Genomic DNA, 16,886 nt, shown 5'->3' on the forward strand with positions numbered 1-16,886 from the left:
CGTGAGCCTCTCCTGTCTTGAGTTTGGGCCTAACGACTCTAAAGTTGTCCTGAAACCGAGACATGGATATGTCCCGAAAGTCCTATCCACACCCTTTAGGGCACAAATGGTCATTCTCTCTGCACTTCCTCCTTCCCAGGATGATCAGGAGTTGAACCTACTCTGTCCAGTCAGGGCCCTGAGGACTTACATTGATTGTTCCGCCTCTTTTCGTCAGTCGGAACAAATCTTTGTCTGCTTCGGTGGTCGTATGAAAGGTCTTCCAGTCACAAAGCCCAGGTTATCCAGATGGATAGTCGATGCTATAGCGCTCGCTTACTCATCTTTGGGCCTACAATGCCCCATAGGTGTTAGAGCACACTCCATGAGGGGCATGGCCTCTTCTTGGGCATGGTCCACTGGCATGTCCATTGCGGAAATTTGTGAGGCAGCCGGCTGGGCCTCGCGGCCCACCTTAGTCAGATTTTATAATCTAGACGTCCCCGCATTACAGACGCAGGTTCTCTCTGCATAAGCCTCACTAATGTGATCAGCTTATGAGTACTTGTTTATGGCCCTGACCAAAGTCTGGGTAATAACATATTTTTTCCCTTTCCCTGTATATGCTCTAGGCCTCAAGGGAGCTCCTATAATATATAGGAACGGGAGGACGACTATAGTGTCCCCAAGTCCCCTATCTAATCCGGGATATGTTATGCAATGTGCATCCGTGTGAGCCCTCCTCAGTGCTCCGCTCGGATGCTCTGTCGTTCCCCCTTCATAGCACAGCGTGATTGTATAATCCCCGTTGCGTCTTGCCTAAAAAGGCAGATGACGCAGTACATAGTGTAGTATCGAAAGGGAACGTACTCGGTTACTGACGTAACCTCGGTTCCCTTAGATACGGAACGGAGTACTGCATAATTTGCTGTGCTATTCGTAGGACGCCTCATGCCGTCGCTTCATCGAATTAAATCAGTTTGCCAAGGCGAGACAGCCGCTTATATAGCCCGAGACCCCGCCCATTTTGGTGGGCTCAAGCGGGCTCACTCGCCATTGGCTCGCGTGGCCCTGCAGCGCCGCCATTGGTTCGTTTTATTAAACTCCACAAACCAATGGTCGTGCAGTTCACTGCATGATTAAAAAAGGCTTCAGAATCAGTGAAAACAGAAGTTTCCCCATTGCGTCTTGCCTAAAAGTCAGACGATGCAGTACTCCGTTTCGTATCTAAAGGAACCGAGGTTACATTAGTAACCGAGTATGTTTTACATTAGCGATTGCTAATGAGAGACAAGCATTACACATGAGATGGCTTGAAAGCAGTGGAGCTTTTATTATGCTCGTGGATGAGCACTTCTTTTTCTTCTGGTCATGAGTATGTGGGGTAAAGCAGCACTGTTTTATCATATTAGAAACATTTGTGTGTTGAAAGTTGTTATAATGCTACTCCGTGCATTCATTTGGTGGCTGCTATGAGACACTTGTTGCACACTGCAGTAAGCTAGATTGATATCAGTCATAATAAAACATGGAACTCACGGTAAATCAAGAAAACAAGATTTAAACAATAAGACTTACTGTGCTGAGCTATATAACAATGATTTATTTTCTGTTGATAAATGTATCCAAACAGTGGCTCACCTGTCTAATAAAACACATAATACAGTAGTCAACATTTGAAGTGGATCAAAAAAGTTGATCAAAGTTGTCCTAAGAACTAAGTTGTCCTAAGAAGAAGGTTTTAGAACAACTTTGATGAAAGGTTTTGATCCATTTCAAATATTGACTACTATATATTAAAGCGTCTATGGTGTTTCCATGGTTTCTACAAAATAAAACCGAAATCGAAGATAACGCAGGTATGATGTCATTGATAGGCAACGCACGGACAGGGTCCATGTCTTGGTTAAAATTGCTTATTTCTCTGGATTGAAACATTCTTAAAAAAATTTGGGATAATGTAAGTACACAAGTCAACAAGATATATAACACTGTTCTAGTGGTTTTTGGATATTTTAATCCAAAAACCTTACATATTGCGCCTTTAACTTTAAGCAACTTAAAATATCTTAAAATATGTCAGTGCCATTGTTTTTTTTTCCTCAAGATGCACACCAGTAATGTTTTTTTCTAAGGCACATTTAAAAATGTTACCTAAGCCCTGTCTGTGAAATCAGGCCTGAGCATCTACAATGGAGCAAGCACTTGTAACCCTGGTAGGCGGAAATTTCTGTTCTAACCCTTTAACCCGATTTCGCTTCTCTGTGATTAAAAAATGTAATCTATTGACAGCCCTAATAAAAATATATATAAAATATATATTAAAATCTTCCAGTGTAGCAATAATTTTAAGAGATGTTTGTTATATAGCCTGATTTCCACCCTCATCCTTCATGTCTGACAAGCTTCATGATGGATATTGGCTTTGTCCAATTTTGTGACATGCTCTCTCACCTCATAGTATTTACCATCCGTGTAGCATCCACAGTTCTGACTGAGGATACAGCTCTTGCCGTTGAGCACATAGCCCTGGTCACACTGGCACCCTTCAACACAGTACTGGTTACAGTCTCTCTGTCCACGTGCAGGGGCACATTGCGGCTGGCACACCATCACACAGCTGGAATAGTGGCTGTTCACAGGGCATGACAGCACTGGGCACACACACAGAGTGGGCAAAACAAGAAGAGTTCATTGGACGGGTGAGTTTCTTAAGAAGTAAAGGGGAGGATGTATTGTATTTCACTGTAAAAGGCTTATATAAATGTGTGACATTCACTGGGCTTTGATTGTGATAAAATGTCCTCTAGTTTCTATGTTGGCAAAACAGAACATATGTAAATGAATCCATGGTTTGTGGTTAGTCAGCGTAACACCAGGAATTAAGGGGTTTCAGAATAGCGCTTTCATGTTAGCCCTAGAAGTGCAAACAATATTTGCATAAAATGCATAAAATGCATAAAAATTACTCCGTTTAATAGCAGCCTCATAAATGTTACTAAAATTCTAAATCTTTACATTTCCTGAAGAAAATATGCATGGTGCTTGCCTAGAATGTGGTATGTGGTATGTGGTTGCTAAGGCATTCTGCCTTAGCAAGCATCACTCATTTTTATGTATAACAAGATTTTGACATAAGAATTATAAGATATATTTCTTACCGCAGGGTGTGGAACTTCTCCAGCCAATGACAGACACTCCTTGTATCTGACAGGTACTGGCATAAATCTGTAGCCAATTACAGATGGTCTCTCTCGCACCTTGATCCACACACGTATCCTGAAGACAACTTTGATAGAAGTAGGCTGGTGCCACTTTGCTGTGACACCGTGCAAACACACCTCCACGGTCTATAATAAGTCCACATAATCTCACTGCCTCAGGCTCGACATAAACATACAGCCCTTCAGCAAGGTGAAAACGGTTTCCTGGGTTACCGTTATCCATGTCAATGTTACCAACAGCATCTGTTACTTGGGCGGGGACCTCAGCAGCCAGGCCCCTCTCAACCAATCCACAGCGTGGGCAGGAGTCCCCACAACCCACTTGGCAGAAGGTGTCACGGTCTGCCCATGCCATGCCCCATTCGCTGACACTTAGAGTGGGACCAGAAATGGGCATTCCTTGGCAGAGCCCACAGGTGGCGTTAAAGAGACTGCGAGGAAGAGTGAGGAGCAGTAGAGTATTCCAGTCAAAAGCCACCTGTAGAGAAATTATTAACCAACTTATACAGTGGATAATGTAAATTGAGAGGTTTTGCATTTTTTCTGTCTATGTGTTTTACAAGCAAAAAGTGGTTATGTATTTTGTTTTGTACTCCACCTTCAGACCAAAGTCAGTCTCCACAAGTAACTGCAGACCAAGGGTGTAGATGTTGACTTTCCCTGGGCCAAGTTTTATAGGCAGATAAAGGCGCTCTTTATTCACCTAAAAGAGATAAAAACATTTTCACATTTGTTTCATTAATAGTCGTCAACCCTTTTGGTACATGATTCATCCCTTTCTGTCTCATCTCCTATGTTTTATCCATCTCTTGTTCATCTTCTATTTATACTTAACAGAGTTCAAAAGCCAGTTTCTTGATGATTCAATCTGTCTCTCCTTCTCTAACTTGGTTTTCTTCTCCCCTCCATCTTTATTTGATCTAAAGTTCCTCAGATCTCCGAGACAAGTTGTGAACTCATTCCAGACGTCACTCAGTTATCAGTTTCCCTCTGTATCTGCTCCAGCATGCTAACAGATGCTGACTGAAATATTACACCCCTCACCTGAAAAAAAAATCACTCCTGGTTTAGCTTTTTTGTCTGATGGATTAAAATAACTTTGTGTCATAAAAATTAGGAGTTTGACCTTCAAAAGATTGTGTTCTAGAATTACAGATGAATTCTTGTGATTATGAAATGTCTGACACTCAAGCAAATGGCCAAAAAGTATCAGTAGCTGTCTGTCCTAGTGCAGGTGAATTCTGTACTGATTCAAATCAGCTTTGGATCACATCTATACACATTGCGAAACAAATACGATCATGCTATCTGTGTCACTCAAATTCATATTAGTTTTACGCAAATTACTGTTCTCGGACATGGCCCTGTTTAAAAAAAGAGAACAAAATCAAAAGATACACATTATTCATAATCTCAACACATTTTCCAGGACAGTCTTACCGTTACTGTGTGTTTGAAGCTTCGTGACACCTCAATTTCATATCCATAGACCTCCAAAACAAATCCCCGCACCCATATAGTCTGGCTTGTGTCTCTCTCTTCATTCCGAACTGAAAACTGGAACATGGGCAGTCCTCCCAGAACTGTCTCTGCACTGTCTAGTCCACCAAACCCATTCTCGTCCCGTTCTCCACACTCAGTAGTGACCAGACGAAGAGTACAGCTGCTTTGGAGGTCAAATGGTACACCTCCAAATGGCAAAAAGTGGCCATATCCAGCAACAACACACATGGCATCAGTCCTCGGCTGGCAGAAAAATAGGCCTTCATTCTCCTGGCAGTACTCCTCTGGGTGACAGGGTGAGAAGGTGCAGTAGACACTGTTGTCTGTGCCATTACAGTAGCAGCGCTCCTGGCACTCCCAGTCGGTCCAGAATGTCTCATTGGTGGCCAGCTGGCGACCCAGGTAAAAGCAGCCGCAGTCACTACGTGCCACACAGATGCCATCACGGAGGGCAAAGCCCTCCTCACACTGGCATCCTTCGGAGCAGGGTAGAGGGCATGGCTCCTCTGGATCATCCAGGTTAGAGCAAGTGAGAGGGCATGCAGATGTACACTCATCGAAATGACTGTTTTCTGGGCAGGGTAGAGCTAATAAAAGAAAGAAAAAGGAAATCATGTAACTATGATAAAAGGTGTTGGAAATGGTAAAAGAGAGAAACAATCAACACTCTTACGGCAGTTGGTAGCACTCCTCCAGGCTCCCAGGTTGATCTGAGCATCCTGACAAGCTGAAGCATATGCCTGGAGGGAGTTACACAGGGCAGAACGGTTTCCCTCCCGTACACACATGTTGTAGAGGCAGTTCCTGAAGAAAGGAGAGGGATTAACAGCCGTGTGGCAAGCCAGGAATGAGCTGTTTACCAGGTCATTGATGTTTCCACACAGCCACGGGCTCTGGTACAGCCTTAAATCTGTACACATACGATACAAGTCCTCACAATCACCATTGCATGTCAGATCATCTGCAATGGCTCTCCAGCCTTCAATAAACTGGTCGGCTGTATCGGCCTGCCTTCCGCTAGGTAGGCGGAGGTCGTCAATTGGATCTCCATTGAAGAAACCACAGAGACCACAGGTGGTGTTGTAAAAGAGAGTAGAAAGAGTGATGTTTAGCAGGCCTTGACGTGAATATCGGGTGCGGACTAAACCACTCCATTCAATCACTGTGGTATTACCAGAGGACCGATATATCATTAGAGGCTCCACTGGGTGGACATAAGGAAGAATCGATGGTTCACCATTGACCTGGGCAGAGAGAGGTATGACATCATCAGTCAAAATGTCGTACAATCAGGTAACTTGGTCTCAACAATATGTGAGAATATATTGAGGAGCAATCAAAGCTAATATTTAAATAATGATATTGCTATAGTTTTTAACAGCATCAATTTCAGTTTCACAGACCTGCAGATTAGAAGCTATGCAAGACACCACAAACCTTGATCAAGTCGAAATCCGAGCCACCTATCTGTGCTTCCAAATGTCCCACCCTAACGACCACTGGCCGTAGCCATGTTGGGCCCTTATTCACCAGCTTTCTGCCAATCTTCACCTCCACTGAAGTAACATTTGCAGGCAAGCGTCCCAAAGTCTTTACCAGGTAGAATGAGCTCTCATCAGGGAACGGCATTGTGGACCCATCAAACGTGGCCAGTATTTGAGACTGGGACAGCGAACAGACTGCTTCACGACGAGGGTAACACCCCAACAACCCAACTTCTGCTGCACACACCTCGCCTTCACCACAAGAGTCATTGAAGCATGTTACTTCACCTGCGGGGCCACACACACAACGCTGGGTGCATTCTGCACCTACCTCACCCCCTTCTCCTGCCCAGAAGGTTTCATTTAGGGCATAGTACAGGCCGTCACGTTCACATCCACACTCAGATCGGCGGACACAGCGACTACCACTCAGCACATAGCCCTGGTCACACTGACAGCCCTCAGTGCATGGATGGGTGCAGTAGAGGTGAGACGTCAGGTCGGAACAGGAGGCAGGACATGCACTCGTGCAGACTTGGTAGTGGCTGTTCTCAGGGCATGTCAACGCTAAGAGCCAATAGCAAATGGAAAAATGGAGGGTCAGTGAAAAAGAGAGCATAGAAAGGACATATTCATAATAGAAAGTGAGAAAAGGATTAAATAATGTATACTTGGTTTAATCTCTCTAAAAGATGTTGAATTAACCCTTAAGATCACATCTGATCTCACTCACCACAGAAAGAACGTGATCTCCAGGGTCGTATAGTGACTCCCAGGGCCTGGCATGCAAGTGCATATGCCTGTATAGCCTGGCACAAGGTGGTGATGTTATCGCGATTGCTGCACATATCATAAACACAGCTGTACACAAATGCTGTAGGATCTACCACAGCCCTACAGTCTCTGAATGGCCCATCAGTTTTATTGATCAGCCCACAGTAGTCTGAGCGAAAATAAAATGCTTCAGCTGCCGGTTCACACAAGCTACAGTTCTGGGCACAGCCATCTGTACAACGAAAATCTGTGTCCTCGGCTCGCCAGCTACCACCCAGTTCCACTACGCTCTCTGCCAGAGAGCCATCTGGCAACACGGGGTCATCGGCGGGGTCATCGTTGTAGTTACCACATAGGCCGCAAGTGTTGTTGAAATAAGAGCTGGGGAGGGAGATGGAGGCGTAGTGCAATCCGTCATAGGTCACCAAGAGACCAAAGTCTGTTTCCAAAGCGACAGCAACACCAGATTGGTATACCTTGACTGCGCCTAGTTGAAGTTGAACAGGGAGAGTCTTTATCAGGCCATCCACCTGTAACAACAGAAACACAAAGTAAAAGATATTGAGAAAGGTTATATCGCCTGTGTCCTGCAAGAACAATTTAATCTACTAAGCTGCTATTCATACTGATTGTACAGTTGGGCAGTTTAGTAAGAGGAGTAGCTTCAAATTTAAAGGACTGAAACATGAAGAGAGCCAACCTGCACAGTTCCCAGAGTCCCTTTGGGTAGTGTGACACGGTGGCTGTACACCTCTACTGTCACGTCCCGTAGCCAGGACACAGTGGTCACACCACGGTTTTCATTCTTGGCCTCCACACTGAAGAAGGGCAAACCAGGCATTTCCCAGCATGGACGAGCCAACAGGTATGAGCAAGTGCCCTGGATGAGAGACCAAGGAGATCACATAGTTTCATCCTACAGTTCTTTACAAAGCAAAAAAAAAAAAAAAAAAAAAGAAACTAAATGATAAATATATGATAAACTTAAACAGCTTTTGCTTCTAGCATAACCCACTGATAACAGATATCGTATAAAATCAATCTGTGAAATATGATGATCCTCATATTTTTATTATTTTTAATATGTTTCTTGGTTCAGAAAATGTCATTTCCAGAAGCATCATGCACATTTAATGGATCAAGTGCACTTTGAATACTTTGATAATAAAAAAAATAAATAATTTGCATGGTTATTGTGTTTAGTTGTGGTCAGTCCAGTCAAGCTGCCAGCATTGTTGTTGCCATAGGGGGCCTGATCAAGACATTTTGGTCACTATGCCCCCTCACTTCTGGTCACCTGTTATTATTCGAGCTATTATTGTTATTAAAATATCAAAGCTGCACTTCCCCATAGATTGAAAATGCATGGTTTTCTGTCAAACTTAATTGCAATTTTGTTTATTTAAAAAAATAAGTAAATATTAGGTCAGGATTTGAACTTTGGTCCCTTTGTGTGCTAAAAAAGTGAGTATATACCATTAGACTTTTCTTCCGTAGGTCAATTTCTAGGGCACAAAGTGAGCCAGGACTGCCAATAGTGCTCACTTAAATAAGGTCCATAACTATTACTGGCCATTTTTGTAGAAACTGGCTTATTTTAACCCTATACTTCACCTGGAAGTGATACAGAAATCCATCAAAAGTGTGGTAATGGGGGTCTCCAAACACCACACAGGTGCTGGTGCGGGTAGGCTGGCAGTAGTAAGCCCCCTCCACTTGTTCACAGGTCTCTAATTGACCACATGGAGTTTCCTGGCAGATGACCTCATTATCCAGATCAAGACACCTACATCGTTGAGTGCACTGGTCTGATAGCCAGAAAACCTCCCCACGCCGGTAAAACCGCCCTGGAAAAATAAGTGTAGCAGAAATGCAGAGAGAGGAAGAGAGAGATAGGGTATGGCGTGATAACACGTTGAATTAAAAGTGTACATACAAAATAAACAAAGAGAACACATTTCATAAAGATATCCTATGAACAAAATATTAATTAAATGTAAAGATATAATCTAACTCTCTCTAACTATAACTATATGCATTTTGTTATACCAGTGTAGCTGCAGCCATTTGCTGGGTCTATCTGGTCGGCATCAATGCGGAAGAACCACCGTCCAGGCACGTTAACATTAGTGGTCTGTTCAATGTTGACCACTTCGTTCGAGCGTGATCCGGGAAGATTAAAGAAATGGCTGACATCTCCACCATTGAAGCCTGCCTAGAGAGAGCAAATATAGCAGAGAAGCATGAGATCAAAGAGATTATGTTGTGAGTTTGCAGAGGGTGAAAACATTTCTCAGGGAACTACCTAATCCAAAGAACCAGAAGAATGTGATGAAGTAGTCCATAATATACATTAACCTCTGTACAGCTGTTATATCACAGATGCAATTTTCAAGATTACCTGTGCTGTGGTTCCTCCCAAGCCTGTAAGAGGGTCTCCTCCACTAGCTGTGCCTGTGCTCCAACTGATCTCTCCATAGTTAAACATCGCAAAATAAGCTTGGCCATCTGAGATCAAAACTGCCTGAAATGTATTTACCTGGAAAGAAAAAAAAATTATTACTCTCTTTTCTGGTTCATGTGGTGATCAAACAGTACATACTGCTTAGTAGCACAGTTTTGATATTGGTCATGCAAATAAAACAGTGGCAAAATGAATATATCTCTTTTTGGCTCACCGGTGTTGTCTGGCTACCTCCATAAAAGGTGACCTGATTCCAGGTAGCAATAAAGATCCAGGTGGCAGTGAAGGATACCATACTCTTGAAATACTTTCTGACATCCTGAGTGGCCCTCTCCAGGATCTCTGGGTCTGAGCTCTCACGGTAGTACACATCTCCACGGATACCATTATGTACGTCAGCCCATAGAGGGGCAATGAAGGAACGGCTGTCACTGAGGGGGAAAGCCTCTGGAGTGAATTGACTCACCTGAATGTTGAAGGAGATCACTCCATTGTTGTTGACCTGTTGGGGAAAAGAAGATAGTAGTAGATGGATGAATAGAACACCAAGAATATTTTCACCAAGCTCCCAATTCACCACTGAACTGAACACCTATGATGTTGCAGATTTTTGGTGATTTATCTCACAGTTCTTGTTCATATTTTGGACACTTACATAAAGGGACCTATAGGGCACATTGAAGAATATGAATGGAATTAGTAGTGGAATCTCTGGAGAGCTGCCATCATCCATCTTAGGGGTTTCTAAATCCCTGTGGGCTGGTCCAAAGGGGTAGAGGGTATCCTGAGAAAATGCTAAGCAGAGATAAAAGGAAATGCTGAGAAAGATATTGTCTCCAAAGCAAAAAGCATTGATCAGCTGGCCCTGTCTGGGTGTCTGGATATATTGTGAAGAATGGATTTAAACTACGTAAATTCAATGATGTGTCTTTGACTCTTTTTTGCATAGGTGATGTAGGTCATAAGATGTAGAGAAGTAATTTACAAAGACTCGGAAAAGGTTTGGGTTATTGGGTTCTTTTTTTATCACATCTTTATTTAATTGATTAGCTTTTGTTTTTTAATGCTTTGGCTCTTTTTGTCTATCAATCACTGTTACATCTAATGCTTATGAGGGGCTGTGGAGGCAGGCAGGAGAGGGTTTATACGCAGTTGTGGACATCACTTACCTCCTCTGGGAGCAAGGGTGCTGAAAAGCTGGAGCAGAAAGAGTAAAGTGCCTGTTCTGACCATCCTAAACACCTGGGAAACATAGAGAATCAGAAAGAGCTTTATTGCCAAGTGTGCTTGCACACACAGAGGAATTTTACTTGGTAAATGGAGTTTCAAGTGCACACATATAAATACAACAAGACACATAATAATAAAATTCAAGATAAAAAAATATGAAAAATGTGACTTAAAATATTCATTATCAAATATCAGCAATGCTTTAGTGGCACCAGCCTTCCAAACATCATTTATTTTAAGATTAAAATATTTGACTATTTTAATATATATATATATATATATATATATATATATATATATAAAATAAGCCTATTTAAAGAAATTAACAACTAGGCCAAGACGCATTTGTCTCCAATCTGCCCTGGTTTAAAGAGCAGTCTCCCAGGTCTCCCATGGGGGCAAGTCTCCCCCTTTCTCCCTCTCCATGGTGGGCCTGTTCGCCCTGAGTTGAAAAGGTTCTATTATGTGATGAGGAACAATGTGTTGGGATCACATTCTCCAGCACTATCGTTTGAGTGGACTATGGTGATGCAGTTCCAGGCCTCCACAGTGCCAGTAAGCCCGCGGCTTGGAGAACTTGCCTTGCACCTCTCCATCGTCTGAAGGGTCTATTACAAAGTGTTTATGTGCTATGACTTGTTGGCATCAGAGAAAGGACTGTGAACAGTGAGGCTAATGGGTTTAATTTAGCAGGCTTGAGTTGCCAGGGTCTTTACGGCAACCCTGAGGGGCTGAAGTTTGGGTTTCACTCCCTTTAGATTCCCCAGCCTTAGTGTGCCAAAATAAATGGACATCTTTTCAAATCCTAGTATCAGGTACGGAATGGAAATGATAACAACCTGAAATGATTCTGATAATAAAACTGGAACTACTTTGTCACCCCAGATTTCTTATTTTAGGTAGACCTATATTTTGAATAGTAGCACCAAATGTCTTTTAGAAAGTGCAGAACAGATAGTAATCAATAGTAAGCAACACCAATTTAAATTGATACATTCAAATTTTCTCCCAGTCTATTTCAGTCTTAAGCATGTTTCCATAGAAAACTTGCAACTTGCCTCAAAATAAACCTAATACTAATGTAAATACAAAAGCAAAATACTGCTAAAGGTCTAGTGTTTGATTAAATAATTAGTATTTAACTTATATGTCAAGTGTATAATATGAAAATATATATTATTTAAATTGATTGTAGGCAATGCAATTTTTTCCCCCTATAGTTAATTATGTATGCTTTCACAAATCCAGAATTATGCAGTCAGATTTATAAATGAATTAATTAAATAAATAAGAATAAATTAAAGCTTACAATGTCATTATAGCTCCATTAACATAGACATGGCGTCTAATATAAATCTAATTAAATTTGTCATATTTCACACAATATTGGAATCTTAAAACATGAATGGTTACGTGTGGAAATACCTTTGCCTCAGTAAGAAAATTATCCAGAGGTAGAAAACTAAATTTACCATTGAGCTGTTGCAGAATACTATCATACAGTAACGATATTTTAATTAATTTTTTAAATAATTTATTTGAAAAAATCAGTCATAAAATAAAAGAATGAAATAAATCTAATAATGCAAAAAGATTAGCTAATAATGAGGAAAAAAAACTATTTAAAAAAATACGTTTTCATTTACAAAATCAGGAATAATTTATAAAATAAAGCATTTCAAAACTTCCATGGAAACAACCTAAAATTTTAATTCAAGCTGCTTGCGTTAGGAATGAATACTTAAGTCAAAGTCTTACAAAAAAGGAAGTGTACCATTTCTTCCTACTGCCAAATGAGAAAAAAATATCCACCTTCCAACATAACTGAAATCCAGTCTCCTGAAGTGAGCCTATGTATTTAGACAATGTCCTGTATAACATCTTCCGTCATGAAACCAAAGCACAGACAAAACTGGCATTTGATGGGATTCCCAAGTGAACCATGAGATACTATGTGAGATGCCAAAAGGCAAATCCATTGCTCTTCACATCACATTACATAGACTGGCAGGGTTCATTTGGCTAACCTATCAGAAACCGATCTCAAACAAGCTGCCTTGTCTGACGACTGGCATTAATAGCAATGATAGATGTTATCAAAAATTCTTAGTTACCGATTGGCAGGTAAAACCTATCATTTACATTTTCACACACAAAGTGTGTTTTCAAAACAAAGAGAGAGAAGAGAGGTGTAAAAGAGGCAGAGAGCACCTGAACATCACTTGTGAGAAACTGACAAGGAGTGAAAGACAGCAAATTTGTCATAAGAAAACAAAACAAGAACAAAACAGTTCCAGTTCAAAGACCACAACTCAGAAATCAGCACTCACCTGCCTTCATAGGACGGAAGTTCAGCACGTCACCTGTGCATCAGCCTCTAAGTCACATCCAAGTGGGTACCATCAACACAGTCTCAAGAACGGAGGGGCTCTGCTCTTGGATGCAGAAAAGGGAGGGGGAGACAGCCCAGAAAAACCCTCCTAAATCCTCCACTCACACAGAGCACTGTGCTGGTCCAATTCCACAGGACAACCGCCAAAGACAAGAATGGCAAACACGGCCCAATCCGTGCTTCAGGGTATGCTTGATTTCAAAGAGCAAAAGTCTGGAGAAAGTGATCCCAGAATGAGAGGACAGAGGAGGAGTGAGAGAGTGGGTTCCCTGTACGGATCTACTGAAGGGAGACGCATCAGAGGCAGGCGCTACCTTTTGCACCAGGGATAGTGTTAAAGTTAATCTGAGATCAGTTTTTTGGGGAAGGGGGAGGACAGGAGAGTCAGAGGAGAAGAGAGAGGGGTGGGGATGGAGAGTAGGGTTGAGACTTTCGAAAGAGGGAAAGAATAAAAAAAGAACAAGAGCAGAATGGTGAAGAGAGAGTGGATGAGAGAAGGAGGTAGAGCTGAGGACCAGTGAAAGATGGCGTTTGGTTAGTAACTGAAGGGAAATATTGAAACTAGAGCCGTAAGCACAAAGAGGATTTCTGAAGAAAATGTCAGGCCTTTGGATCTAACTCCAATTCCCTAGATAGCAGCCCTCTCTATAGCTAGTGCACAGTCCACTGCACCTCTTTTGGGGCTCTTCAGCCCACCCTAGGGGCATTTATTTACAAAAGAAAACACGGCAGAAAAACATTGCTTTATTTGATTGAAAAAAGGGAGAAGAGCTTGGGTTACCACATTAACATGAGTCAGCTTGGACACTCTATGTGTGTGCGTGAGTGAGCGAATCAGTGCTCCCCCTCCTGTCTTACTGGCCTCCCTGCACCAATTAAGGACAGCCTCATTTGCAACAGCTCACTCAACCCTGGATTGGTCTCCAAATGGGGCTCATTTCCATAGATGCGGTGGTAAGATAATGACAAAAAGGGGGGAAATCATTGGTGCATCCATGGTGATAGGGTCTGGGAAGGAGATGGGAGCAAGATCTGAGTCAGACTCAGCATTGTTTCTAGGAGGACAGTGGACGTAACTAGATACCAGAGGGGGGCAGGATGTGTGAAAGCCGACTGGACGGACGCAGACCCCAGATTCCCTGTGACCAATGTGGGGGTCCCAGCGGAGGGTTCTTTTACACCTTGTTGCTTTGTTGTGTAAATGCAGACCATACTCTTAACCAAACCAGTGCATAACAAGGACAGAGAATTTGACAAAGAGTGCAATGTGGTCCCAGACTGACTGTTGAACAGTTGAATCATCTTGTGCTGGAATGACCAGATACAGAAGAAAGAGTGAGTAAGGACAAGAAGGAGACAGCAATCCTTATCTTCTCACCATCATCTCCTTCTGCAGTTGTAATTAGCTTACTAATAGGGTTTATCATTCTGTCTTGCTTTTTTTTTTAATTTGTCCCTCATTCTACTTCATACTGACCTACAAACAGAAACATTGTGGTTGTGGAATAGGTCAACTCAGCTGAGATAATCCTGCATCTTTACAACCAAATCTTTACAAAGTTTTAGTCCCACCAAGAACAAGAGATGGCTATGTGCTTGGTGATAAGCATTAACTCCACTGTCTGGGCATTGGAGTCAAGTGTCTGATAAAATGTAATCGCAAACTGTCAGCCCCATCAACCACCTGCCAAACAAACCTGGCAGATTGGAATCAGGCTGACTGAATTACCATAATGTCAACGGGTACAACAAGGACCTTTGGAGTCATCGAACAGTTTCCGTGGGAAAGAACTCAAGCATAGATGAGAGCACTAATGCTGCAGTTGCTTGCTGGTAGGTCCACCAGGCCTGACCCTGTATGCTGGAAAAGGTCCTGGACAAGAACCTGGCTGGGTCATCCAATATCTTAATTTTCATCCAACCCCCCTTGATGCATCCATTGCCAAGCAGTTGCTTTGCCCTCATTTTCTTTCCTCAACAATGTCAAGCCCCCTTAAGGTAACTCAAACCTTCTCAGAAAACATCTCCCCCTCCTGGCCACACAATGAGCTTCCTTCAGCCTTCCTTGCTTTATGGTGCACAGGGTAGATCAGACTACTAGTTGCCCAGCCAGTTCTTTTTGCTCTAACTACAGAGTAAGGCAATAAAAAAAAACTTTCTTAAACCCCCACCTATCCAAAACACACCAAATCCCTCAGCAGCTCCCAGTGTGACCTTGCCTTTGTAGCCCACCCCTGCTTTCATGCCCTGGTAACCCCTTGTCCCTCTTCCCTGAGATTGGCACAACTCTCTGTGTTGCCGATCCACCAGTGAACTCTGGCTACAGCTCCACTCTGGGAGGCTATGCTGCCCAATAGTAAGGCCGCTAAGGAGATGGAAGTTTTAAGCCTTGGTTGGACAGAGCTGTGGGTGAGTCTGAGAGTGTGACAGCGATGCCAGATTTGACACGTGTAGCTTTCACCTGTAGGCGTGACAGGAATAGGCCAGCACTTACAAACGTGGTGAAACCAATTAGGCATGATGCTTTTTATCAGCCAAACCACTGTGGTGATCCAGGTGGCAGGCTAGCTTGTGGCTGTCGGGCTGGATAGACTCCAGTTGGATGCTAGCATTTGCCTAGGCTCTTGGTGAGGTCTCCGCAGCGGCTTGTCCCTAGTGTAAGTTGAGTAAATTCACAACTACAACAACAAAAGAGGAGCATATACAAGAAAGCAGAGCAAACAACAAAAAAGGCAACAGGCGTGAAATAAACATGGTGAAATAATTCCTGGTGAAATAAACATGATAGAAGGTCATACAATTTGTTCTCAACACACCACCTTATCTAGAAAAACTACCATCACCTTAGATTCACCAGGGTATACTGGTCATTAAAGGGTTAGTTCACCCAAAAATGAAAATTATGTCATTTATTACTCACCCTCATGTCGTTCTACACCCGTAAGACCTTTGTTCATCTTCCAAACACAAATTAAGATATTTTTGATGAAATCCGATGGCTCAGTGAGGCCTCTATTGTCGGCAAGTTAATTTACACTTTCAGTGCCCAGAAAGGTACTAAAAACATATTTAAAACAGTTCATGTGAGTACAGTGGTTCTACCTTAATATTATAAAGCGACGAGAATACTTTTTGTGCGCCAAAAAAAATAAATAAATAAAAATAAAAATAAAATAATGACTTTTCAACAATATCTAGTGATGGGCGATTTCAAAACGCTGCTTCGAATCTTTTGTTTCGAATCAGTGGTTCGGAGCGCCAAAGTCACGTGATTTCAGCAGTTTGTCAGTTTGACACGCAATCCGAACCACTGATTTGAAACAAAAGATTTGAAGCAGTGTTTTGAAATCGGCTATCACTAGATATTGTTGAAAAGTCATTATTTTGCTTTTTTGGCGCACAAAAAGTATTCTCGTTTTCATTTTCATTTTTGGGTGAACTAACCCTTTAAGCTCTACCAGTTTTGCATGTTCAACAGCTGGACCAGCTGAGCCAGGACATAACATGGGGATCTCTGGGTACTGTTGTTAACTTTATTAACATTAACACATCTCTGCTCATGTCAGATGAAACATGTAATGTTAAGTCCACAAACAATAAAACAAATGTCATTAAAAAGGGAAATTTCATTACCTTAGCAGCTTGGTGGACATTAAGACTCAATGAATTTCATGCAAAGCCTTGGCTTCTGTTTATTCTTAACATTTTTCAGTATGGCATTCTGCAGAACTTCACATAATGGTAAAATATCATTATTCATAGTAACACAAATGACACACCTTTTACAACAATATTCCATGTCAATGTTCACATAATCATTAATACTGAATTATTAT

The 16,886-nt window shown here is 42.1% G+C and overlaps 1 protein-coding gene across 1 annotated transcript in view; it reads right to left on the reverse strand.

Moving 5' to 3' along the window:
• Positions 1-16,886, reverse strand: part of tecta (tectorin alpha) — a 46,517-nt gene that overhangs the window by 11,295 nt on the left and 18,336 nt on the right. Inside the window, exons 9-22 of the mRNA XM_051894229.1 lie at positions 10,598-10,737; positions 10,084-10,223; positions 9,643-9,930; positions 9,366-9,503; positions 9,014-9,179; positions 8,579-8,811; positions 7,665-7,844; positions 6,924-7,494; positions 6,144-6,757; positions 5,380-5,950; positions 4,644-5,293; positions 3,802-3,906; positions 3,141-3,681; positions 2,434-2,633 (exon numbers count right to left, since the gene is read on the reverse strand). Of these exons, the coding sequence (XP_051750189.1) occupies positions 2,434-2,633; positions 3,141-3,681; positions 3,802-3,906; positions 4,644-5,293; positions 5,380-5,950; positions 6,144-6,757; positions 6,924-7,494; positions 7,665-7,844; positions 8,579-8,811; positions 9,014-9,179; positions 9,366-9,503; positions 9,643-9,930; positions 10,084-10,223; positions 10,598-10,737 (4,537 nt within the window). The remainder of the gene's footprint in view (positions 1-2,433; positions 2,634-3,140; positions 3,682-3,801; positions 3,907-4,643; positions 5,294-5,379; positions 5,951-6,143; positions 6,758-6,923; positions 7,495-7,664; positions 7,845-8,578; positions 8,812-9,013; positions 9,180-9,365; positions 9,504-9,642; positions 9,931-10,083; positions 10,224-10,597; positions 10,738-16,886) is intronic.

The sequence above is a fragment of the Ctenopharyngodon idella genome, chromosome 5 (assembly GCF_019924925.1).
Source record: "Ctenopharyngodon idella isolate HZGC_01 chromosome 5, HZGC01, whole genome shotgun sequence".
Classification (NCBI taxonomy): domain Eukaryota; kingdom Metazoa; phylum Chordata; class Actinopteri; order Cypriniformes; family Xenocyprididae; genus Ctenopharyngodon; species Ctenopharyngodon idella.